This window comes from Benincasa hispida, chromosome 12, assembly GCF_027475165.1.
Source record: "Benincasa hispida cultivar pf3 chromosome 12, pf3_genome.v1.1, whole genome shotgun sequence".
NCBI classification, from domain to species: Eukaryota; Viridiplantae; Streptophyta; class Magnoliopsida; order Cucurbitales; family Cucurbitaceae; genus Benincasa; species Benincasa hispida.
Genome location: NC_143489.1, coordinates 56,309,932 through 56,320,716, shown reverse-complemented (window position 1 = coordinate 56,320,716; position 10,785 = coordinate 56,309,932). Strand labels below are relative to the sequence as shown.

Here is a 10,785-nt window from a genome sequence, read left to right as displayed (position 1 = left end):
ATGAATTATAAACACCAACATTATATAATAACAATTGATCCTTCATTTTGATGATTTTTTTTTCTTAATTGCGGAGGTTAAATTGTATCATTTTTAAAGTACAAATAATAAATTCTTATCTACTCTATGAAAAAAACTGAATTGTTACGTACTAAATTCTAAGGACTGAAAAGTGAAAATTTGAAAATAAACAATCAAATGTTACATATTAAAATTTAGAAAGTAAATTATTGAAATTTTAAGGATAGAAAGTCTTAAAAAAAAGGGGGTTAAATTTTAAATTCAGTTTCTACGCTTCTAAGGTTTGTATAACTTAGCTCAACTGACATGACATCTGTATGTATTGAGGATCAAGAGGTCCGTGGTTACTAAATTAGTATATGTTAGTGATCAAGAAGTATGTGGTTTGAATCCTCCACTCCTATTATTAAAAAAAACATTGAATTTTTCACTTCATGTTTAATAAGTTACTGACAAATTAAACATTCTTAAAAATTAATTTTATTTATTAGATGTAAATTTAAATTATATGTGCAATAAAACTTCAAACCTCTGTTCCTATATTTAAAGAGTCATCTTTTTTTTTTTTTTTTTTTTTTTTTTTTTTTTTAAATTTAAGAGTTGAGAGACTAAATTTGTAATTAAACATAAATCTCAAAGTTTAGGTTCATTTGATAATGATTTTGTTTTAGTTTTATGTTATTGATTTTTTCTCTCCTAATTTTATCCCTAAATTCAATACTATAATTTTCACCTTTTTCCTCAAAAGAAAAAAAAAAAGCTTCAATTCTTAGTCAAATTTTTAATCTTTTGTTTAATTTAAAAATTTATTTTGATTTTTTAAAACAAAAAGTAGATAAGAAAACAAAGAAATTTAAAGACATTTGAGACTAAGAGGTAAGTTGCATTGCAAGATTAAGAAAATTGTTTAGTGGTGAAATTCATAATTTAAAGAGTTAAGATATGATCCTAAGGGCAACTAATTAGGTCATTCATTTATAAGGTTAATTTAATAAAAATCAAATGATCGGGTTTTAGGACTAAATTTGTAATTAAAAAGTTGTTTTCCCAACCTAAAATCAATAATCCACGTATTTATGGGATTTATCGCGATAATAAACGAGAGAAAATAGATTAATTTACAATAATAATAATAAAAAATAGAATGTGAGATTTGGATTAGTGGGAAGGGAAGTAATGCGAAACAGCAAAATGAAAATGAAGCAACCAGTCTACGCGTATAAAAAAGCACCGTTTCATCTTTAAAATTAAAAAAAAAAAAAAAAAAGAAAAAAGAAAAAAGAAAAAAGAAAAAAGAAAAAAGAAAAAAAGCTAAAAGAAGAAAGAAAGAAAAAGAGAAGAAGAAAGAGGGAAAATGGGGCATCCGAATCATGAAGACAGAGTGTTCCTCTTCTTCACTGCTTCTTCTTCTTCTTCTTCACCCGAAATCGCGGTCCGTACATTTCCTCACTTTCTTCTCTAGGGTTTCGCCTCACTTCTCATTGTTTTCTTGCTGTTTCTTCTCGGACAAGTTGTACGGTACTTTCTCCTTTTCACTCACCTTTTTTTCCGCTGTCTAATTCTCCTTCAATGCCTGATTTGCTTTGTTTCTTTCAGTTATATGCTTGTTCAGTTCATTATCCGATCTATTAGGTCGGATGTGTCTTCTGGTCTCGTTTTTTTTTGCTTTTAATTTGAGTTGATTGATCTGGTTTGATTTTCGTTTTGGTCAAATTCCGTGGAGAATGTGGATTGAAATGATTTTAATTCGCGAGGAGTATCTTTTTCTTTCTCGATGTTCTTTTGCTTGGTGGTTGTGTGTTATGTTTCTTGGAGATTTTTGTTGATCGGAATTTGAAGGAGGATTTGGTGGTGGTCTTTTTAATTTTTCTGAGATTATAAAAAGAAGTGGATGTAGTTTTGGAGGTTAGTTTGACTCGGTCTCTTGTCCGGCGGTCCAAACTTTCAAATTTCGATAAAATAAATGTCTGTGCGTCATGATTTTAGAACTGGAAAGACTAAAATGAGCAAACACAATTGTAATAGCTAATAAATAATAATCTGATAAGTGATAACCAACAGACTAATGAGCTCTCGTAACAATTTTGGACGGCGTTCTGGATTGACCATCCGACCGGTCAGTAATTTGGTGCAGTAGATACTAGCTGAAGCATCATTTTTGTTGCTGGTCGCTTTATGTCTGGTAATACTTATACTGCACTAAAATTTTGTTAACTACCATTTAAGGGAGGCTTTTGTTCCACTTTGAGTCTCTGACATAAACCGCAACTGAATTGATATATCACGAGGCCATTACTTTTTGAATCTGAAGTTTGCTGGCTGCAGGAAGTGTATTGCTTTGTAACATTAAGTTGTTGGAAAATGCTTACCAGAAAGCTTGGAGGCTTTAAGAAGTTTATCCATTTATCAATGCCTTGACTATAGACTCGTGGAAAACAATGATTTATGTTTTATTAACTAAAAGATATTGTATCATTTTATTATTTCTATTTCACCACCGAGAATGATATGTTAATTTAAATTCTCTTTTTTTAGTATTATTTATCCTCTTCTCATTATTAGATATTTTTCTCCATGCAGGAAATCACATTATCTAACCTACTGGAGACGTACTGCTCCAATATATGTATATTTGCTGTCCACTACGTACTGGGTGAACTATGTCATGTATTATTGTTGAATTAAAATGAATATTGGGAGGTGTGGATTAGAACTTAGCATATTAATTGCATGATATAATGGAAGCTACTAGGTGTTGGTTTAATAAGTTTAGATCCAAAGACAAGCCAAAGCCCTCAACAAATAAGGAGAGTACAGGCAATGCAAGAGATGGATCAAGAGCACCAACCAGTGAAGATGTGCCCTCAAATGTCACCAAGCAGAAGGTCGCAGCTGCCAAGCAGTATATAGAAAACCATTACAAGAAGCAAATGAAGAGCTTGGAAGAAAGGAGAGAGAGGTTGGATTTGTTACGGTTGTATGGGCCAAAAATTTTGCTTTTGTGTTCCCTTCATTGTTTTAATTTTCCTGCCTACCTGTGTACTTGTCAGTTTGCATTACCTCTCCTTATGAGCCACTGTCCAGGCTCTTTTCACTGCCATGTTCTTATGCATTTAACTTACTTTTGGGAAGGCATTTCTGTTACACACACCTTTTTTTAAAATTAACCGTTAGTCGTAAGAGCACATATCTAATTTTGAGGTACTAATATTTCCTCTGTAATTCAAATATATACTTGTCATAATTATGTCTTTTATTTTACTCTTTAACGTATTTGTTTTTTGTGAATGTTCTGGTAAATTTCTAGTGAAATATTCTGGTCAATTAAAAAAAAAAAAAACAATGCTCACAGCGAAATATTTGTGGGCTTAGTTTATTTTTCTATAGTATTCTCTACTCCTTAGTCTTTCCAGTCTCCGTCTGCTGTTTTTTCATCTTCATGTAAAGCATTATGTAACACTTGTTAAAACTGCTTGGCCAATGTGCTTGTAGTCTTTGCTCAATCTTGTTCCCAGATGCTTTTTATTCCAGTCACACACTCGCATTGTTAGGTCAGCCTGTAGTTCTTTCCCAGAAACTGATTGGAGTCCTCGTCACATTGGCTGTTTAATTAATCTTATATGTACTTGTTAATTTTGTACCTTGTAGTAAATTTTTCACCGCTTCTTTGCAGACGCCACGTTCTAGAAAAGAAGTTGGCTGATGCTGAGGTTTCTCAAGAAGAGCAAAGCAACCTGCTTAAGCATCTAGAGAAGAAGGAAACAGAGTATATGCGTCTTCAAAGGCATAAAATGGGTGCTGATGATTTTGAGCCACTAACAATGATAGGGAGGGGTGCTTTTGGAGAGGTATGAATACTTTCTTTAACATTAAAGTTTATCTTACTTCATTTTTTGGCTGCTAGTGGTTAGCTTTTAAAGTGAGATCTGGCATTGTTCTTAACTTGGCTGCTAATTCTAGTAAATTCAGCAGAAAAGGTAAAGTATCAAATGTTAATAGCTGGAGCTGGTCAAAGTGAAGAATAATACCTCATCATGTATATCGTCTTTCTTTTTTGCTATTGCATTGGTGCATATTCCCCACTTGGGGTTCCTTTTGGCTTTGGGATAGTCTGGCTGGCAATGAGATTGCTTTTAGTTTCCATATATGTAATTGTTCGAATATATGGCATTGCCAGCAATAGATGAAGTTAACATATGCTCAACATTCTTAGGATGTTTGATGGGATTTATGGTTTGAAGATCAATAAGGAAAGCAGCTTATGGATGAGTTGGCTAGCACGTAGTGGTGTGCAGACAGAGTGAACCATTGGCCTTCTAAGTATTTGGGCGGAGGGGAAGATGGTTAAAAGGGAAGCATAAGTGTGAGAAGCAAAGTGACTAGAGAATTTACACTTAAGAGATAGCATTATAAATAACGAAGTCAAAGAACGCGTCAAAAGGGAGTTTTTTCCCCCCCTGTTTTTTTCCAAGAAGACTCTTTGATTCTCTCTTTCCAAAGGAGATCAAAAGAAGGCCCGAGATTGGTTCCACAATAAGGCTTTTGCCACTCCCAAAGGGTGACCCACATGGATAGTGTTGAGGAGGTCCTTTACATCCATTGGAAGAACAGTGGACCACGGAGAACTTCTGGGAAATGGGATTATACTCTTGTTCTCTACCTTTTCTTGTCGTTTAGGTTTTGGACTCCAAATCCCTTCAACCTTTTGTGTCTCCTCTTTATTGATGGTTAAATGAATAGGCTGACTACATATTTTAGTGTTTGATGTTAGATTCATGCGCACACAGTCTATGACAGTTTGTTAGCCTATTGTTCATTCTATGAGACACATTTCCCTTTTGATTGAGATACAGGTTAGAGTTTGTCGGGAGAAAGCAACTGGCCATGTATATGCCATGAAGAAGCTTAAGAAATCAGAGATGCTTCGAAGAGGCCAGGTATGCTTAGATTAGCATTATAGACACTATATACAGCTTTAGTCACTGTTTTATTGAATGCATATTATTTGACTATAGGTCGAACATGTGAAAGCTGAAAGGAATCTATTGGCGGAGGTTGACAGTAACTGTATTGTAAAGCTGTACTGCTCTTTCCAAGACGAAGAGTATTTATATCTTATTATGGAATACTTACCTGGTGGAGATATGATGACTTTGCTGATGAGGAAAGATACTCTAACCGAAGATGAGGCTCGGTTTTATGTTGGTGAAACAGTTTTAGCTATCGAGTCAATCCATAAACATAATTATATTCATAGGTTGATATTTCTTGCTTGATTTATTCTGTAATTGATTAATTCCGTTGGGTTGTTTTCTTTGGGGGCACATATATGGTTTATTGGGAGTAACCCTTATTTCCTGTGTGCTTTGCAGAGATATCAAGCCGGATAACTTACTTCTTGACAAGGATGGCCATATGAAATTATCGGATTTTGGATTATGTAAACCATTAGATTGTAGTAACCTCCAAGAAAAGGATTTTTCCCAGGGAAGTAACCTCAGTGGTGCTCTTCAAAGTGATGGGCGTCCTGTGGCATCAAAACGCACACAACAGGAACAACTACAACATTGGCAAAGGAATAGGCGGATGCTTGTAAGTAGTTCAATATCATGTATGGTAGATCTGTAGACATTAGTCACTTATAATCTGATGAACTGATGAACCAAAAGTTTTTCTTTTTGACTCTGTTTCTTCTAGGGTTTTCTCTCTCCCTCCCTCCCTCTCTCTCTCTCTCTCTAATGAAGTTCTCATTTTAAACCTTGTACAACCACATATCTTACTGCTAAAATTTTGTTGCTTCCCTGAAGTTTGTATTTGACATCAAGGTGATTTGTGACGCAGGCTTATTCTACAGTTGGAACGCCTGATTATATTGCCCCGGAAGTTTTGCTGAAGAAAGGATATGGAATGGAATGTGATTGGTTAGCATCTTTTTGCTCTATTCAATTTGTTTTTATATTTCAAAAGAATCTTTCAATCATTTTGCTAAAATTACTTCAGGTGGTCACTCGGTGCCATCATGTATGAAATGCTTGTGGGATTCCCACCATTTTACTCAGACGAGCCAATGTCAACTTGTAGGAAGGTAATGTGGAACTAATTTCAGATTATGCTATGATCCTTGATTTCTTAACATGAATTTAAGTTAAATCTTATGGAGTACATCACATGCATGTTGGTTTATGTTTACTGGATGAGAATGGATTTGGTGATCGAATTAAAAAGAAAGTCAACCACAAAAACAAGTAGAAATTGGAATAGAACTTCTATTGTTAATGCATACTGAATTACTTTAGAATCAGATTGAAAATGAGAAGTTTAGTATTGATGTTACTAACTTAGTCTATAATGAAAACTAATTTTAGATTGGTACAAGTCTCTGGTTATGTAGTGAAGCAAAATGTTAAACTAAAAATTGAAATAGACAAGAAGAATGGATAAATGGGAAAGGTGTCTTCTACTTTTGTTTAGGTTAATGTCATTGTTGAACTGACGAGTCTGATTACTATTTTGGATAGGAATTCCGTCATAATTATTTTCAGCTTGAAGCAAATAATTTATTAGAATGGGGAGAATGATTTTCAACACTTCATTGTCTTTCGGATATGTAAACAGAGGAACTTTTCTTATTTCAATACCCTGAGACTGGAAAATGACGGTCTGATAGGGACATGGTGTAATTTGGATAAATCATCTCTAATTTGTGTAGCTTAGTTAACTATTTAGGAATCGTCTAGTGATTTGATGTTTTCTCATTCGTTAGTAATTTTTTTCTTTAACCTATGGTGCAGATAGTTAATTGGAGAACTCATTTGAAATTTCCAGAAGAAGCAAAGCTCTCTCCAGAAGCGAAGGATCTAATTAGTAAACTCTTATGCAATGTTGAACAAAGGCTTGGGACCAAGGGTGCAGACGAAATAAAGGTGATGTGTGGTGTGTTCTGTTCTGAATTTGGATCATCATTAACATATTGAGTTCCTAAAATAGAGCGACAATTAAATTATTGGTTGATTTGGCTTATTATTTCTAGGCACATCCTTGGTTCAAGGGCATTGAGTGGGATAAGTTGTATCAAATGAAAGCTGCATTTATTCCTGAGGTCAATGATGAATTGGATACTCAAAATTTTGAGAAGTTTGAAGAGGTATGCGAGTAATTCATTTTCTGTATCTACAGCAGAAATGCTTCTGCTACCCTTGTGCTAACTTGTTCCATTTATCTAATTATTGATGTTGTGATAGACTGAAAACGCAATTCAAAGTTCGTCAAAATCAGGTCCATGGAGAAAGGTTAGTTTGTCAGACTCCTGATCATGTATCATTTGTTTATTGGGAACTATTGGAATTGGGTTTTAATCTTACGGTGACAAAAGTGTTTACTGTGGCCATTCTATACCTTGCATCTAAAGTTTCTTAATATGCTGGATGGTAGGCTCTTTTTTCTGTTGTGGCTATTTCTATCAAATCCACTTTTGGGAGTTGGCTGAAGATACTTGATAAGATTGCTGGATTTTTCTTTGACTTTTGTCATTGGTTTGACTTGAAGTTTGAGAAGCGGCTTTATTTTACTGCCATATTGTGTGATAGTCGGCAACTTTTGTAATTGAGACAAATAAGGTCAACTGGTTGGAGACTTAATGTTACAACTGTTGACTCTTTTATTTCTTTTTAAAAGAATAGATTTGTTTTTGGGAAATTCTTATAAATGGAAAAATTCCAAAAATATTTATACTTTATAACAAAAAGTTCTGAAAGTGCTTTCTACTTTAGGAACTTTTTGCTATAAAGTTTAAATATTTTTTTATATTAAAAAATACCCCTTTGTTTTTTGAATTTTCAGTATGATTCTTGCCATTTGGGAGTCAGTTTTCGAGGTAAACAAACATTTGGCATGTCAGTGGTGTCGAGATCGTCTATTTTCTTAATTGACCAGATGGTCTGGACTATTTTGGAATTGAAACTGGGAGAGACTCCTTGGCAGGCTGTTTTTCTTGCGACTTTTTCATTTATTTGGTTCGGGCGGGTAATAGTATTTTATGGATAGTGAGAAAAAGGTCTGGAGTCTAGCGAAATTGATTCTTCTCTTTGGTTTTTCAACTAAATTTATCTTTTCTCGATTCTTAACAATGCGGACCATTTTTTTCTGTCTTTTTGTTTGGGGAGGTGTGTAAGGCCAGTGTTTTATATAACCTAGTTCTTATTTAATACAGACAGATGGTGACCTGCAAATCACTGGCCTTTAAGACATTGCTAATAAATATGCTGCCTATTTGCTGATCTTTTTGTTATTTAATGCAGATGTTGTCATCGAAGGATATCAATTTCGTAGGTTATACGTACAAAAACTTTGAAATCATTGATGATAATCAATTGCCTGGAATTGGTATCTCTCTCGGCACACCTTCTTACGATATTTTCTCTTGTAGTTGGTATAAATTTTATTACATACTTGAAGAACAAAATTTCAACAGATATTTCTTTTCTTTTCACTTCCCTCTCACAACCCAAATATTTTCTCTTGCATGTTTAGTTCATACATAACTAAATATGAAAACTTGTGACAAAAATGTGTAGCACAAAACTGTTTTGTTTTTGGTTTTTTATTTATAAGAAACAAAGATGTATAGGACAGCCTAAGGGAATATGGCTCTCAGAAAACTAATAAAGAAGAGCCCTCCAATTGTTAATAATCATTAGAAGGCTATAATTACAAAAGAATTTGGTTTAATTTGTACACCATCAAGAGGTTGTAGGCCGAACAAAAGCTAAAAAAGAATCAGAAGAAATATTTATCTTTTACTATATCCATTTCCATGGCCGATTTTACTAATCTTACATGACTTGTCTACTGCTTTTATTGACAGCTGAACTGAAAAAGAAGAGCGCGAAATCTAAAAGACCTTCCATCAAATCACTTTTTGGTAATTTTTAAGCCCTCGAGAAACCTTCATTTCTCAAGTATCTTTTCAGTTGGTCAGATCTTTCCTTCGTTAATGTCTTTTTAAGTTGTCACTTTGGTCTCCAACCACAGATAACGAATCTGCAATGGCTAATCAACCTGTTCAAGGAAGCTTTCTGAAACTCTTGCCTCCGCAACTAGAAGTCCCCGAGAAACCGATGAACGCTAATGAGAAGCACTCATGACTTTAGCCCGTTGACGAAGTTAGTTCTGAAGACCAATCATACTTTTTGGTGTGAGACTACCCTTTTGTTTAACTGCTACTTTGGATATTTGGGTAAATTTTGGAGTGGAAGGTTTTAGAGGGCAAAGGCCTAATTTGTTGGGAGTGATTAAAGACAATCAAACATTAGCTCCTTGGATCATCTGTTTCCATTGGCCTCTGTAAAATATTTCCATGGAGGTATAGGTTCTCTTTCCAAACTCAAAAACTTGTGACTTCTTATTCTTTTCTCTTATTTATTTCCTTCCAACCCCTCTTGGCAAGTTGCAAAGATTTCCTTTGTTCAATTCTAGCATTACTGTTCTTGTAATTAACTTACTGTGTTGTTGATAGTTGTATCATTTTACATATGATGGAAATTTTAGATTCATATTAACACATTCTATTGTCTGTCTTCTTTCTCTTCTCTCTCAACTCTTACTCAATTCAATTTTGGTTCATAACTTCCATATCTCAATTGCTTCGAAACGTTTCGGCTTAGTTCTTCCATCATTCATTTTTACAAGAAATTATCCTAGTTTGATTTCTTTTCCTTATTACTATTATTATTTGGCAAACAACCAAATTATAGACAATGTTATTCGCCAAGTTTTATCAAATTTGAACTAACATTTTAATTTCATCAAACATCACTTAAAAACTTGAATAAAATGTTGCAATTGTTACCTCTTATTACATATATACGCACGCACGAAAATGACAAGTGGAATATGTGTAAGCCTGTAAAGTAAGATTAATAGAATTTCAAAGAAAAACAATTAGTGCTATTTTCTTGAACAAAAAACAATTGAGTTTTGATAAAAAAAAAATATTCACTGGTCTATTTTGTGCATCGATCATTTATTTTGTTCAATGTGGATTAAAGTGATCTTCGTTGCAAATAGTGAGTTTTTAGATATTTTTACTGTGTTTCTTTTTAAAATTTAAAATGAGTGATTGAATTAATGGAGATTAAATTGAGACTAAAATTGAAATCCCTATTTAAGTGGTTGAATTAAGGGGAAAAAAACCTTTTTAGTCCTTAGTTTTTCCATTTTGGTTCTTAGATTTCAAAATATTACAACTTTAATCTACTTTTTTTACTTTTGAGTTTAATTTTATTTAGTTCATAGATTTTTAAATTTTCAGTTAATTAATTTTGAAAAATTATCATGTTAAATTTTCAATTAATTTTAACGGTGACCAAAAATTAAGGAAACTAATTTAATTATAATTAATCTACTTTTTTAATTAGTTAATTTGGAACCAAAATATTATTTCATGGGCATGAATATTAAATATCTAGGATTTAAATATATGGAAGTTTTAAATATCTGGAATAATTAATATATGTGTTTGGATATGCAAAATAATCAATGTGTGAAAGTTAAATATTTGTGTTCGATTAACCATATATATATATTAAATAATTACTTAAATAAATGCAAGAGAATAATGTCAAGTCTTTTTTTAGTACACTATTGAGATGATAGAGATCAAAACTCTGATCATTAAGGAAGAAGGTCATGCCAATTACCGTTGATTAAACTCACTTTGGTACAATTAATGAAGTCATAAATTAATTTTAACATTATTTAATATAT

At 33.0% G+C, this 10,785-nt stretch overlaps 1 protein-coding gene across 3 annotated transcripts; it reads left to right on the top strand.

Annotated features, from left to right (window-relative positions):
• The first annotated feature begins 1,176 nt into the window (after positions 1-1,176).
• On the top strand, positions 1,177-9,585 carry LOC120067054 (uncharacterized). Of its 3 annotated transcripts, none has more exons than XM_039018427.2 (14): positions 1,177-1,539; positions 2,602-2,980; positions 3,695-3,869; positions 4,875-4,958; positions 5,037-5,278; positions 5,394-5,613; positions 5,863-5,942; positions 6,022-6,106; positions 6,813-6,944; positions 7,052-7,165; positions 7,263-7,310; positions 8,319-8,403; positions 8,885-8,941; positions 9,052-9,585. In XM_039018427.2, exons 2-14 carry the CDS (start codon positions 2,760-2,762, stop codon positions 9,162-9,164), a joined length of 1,656 nt encoding a protein of 551 aa, XP_038874355.1. In that variant the 5' UTR covers positions 1,177-1,539; positions 2,602-2,759; the 3' UTR covers positions 9,165-9,585. The 3 variants fall into 3 exon arrangements, with proteins under 3 accessions (XP_038874355.1, XP_038874356.1, XP_090164136.1); XM_039018428.2 differs by having other exon boundaries at positions 1,307-1,534; XM_090308010.1 differs by having other exon boundaries at positions 1,361-1,539; positions 2,083-2,980.
• Positions 9,586-10,785: the final 1,200 nt, after the last annotated feature.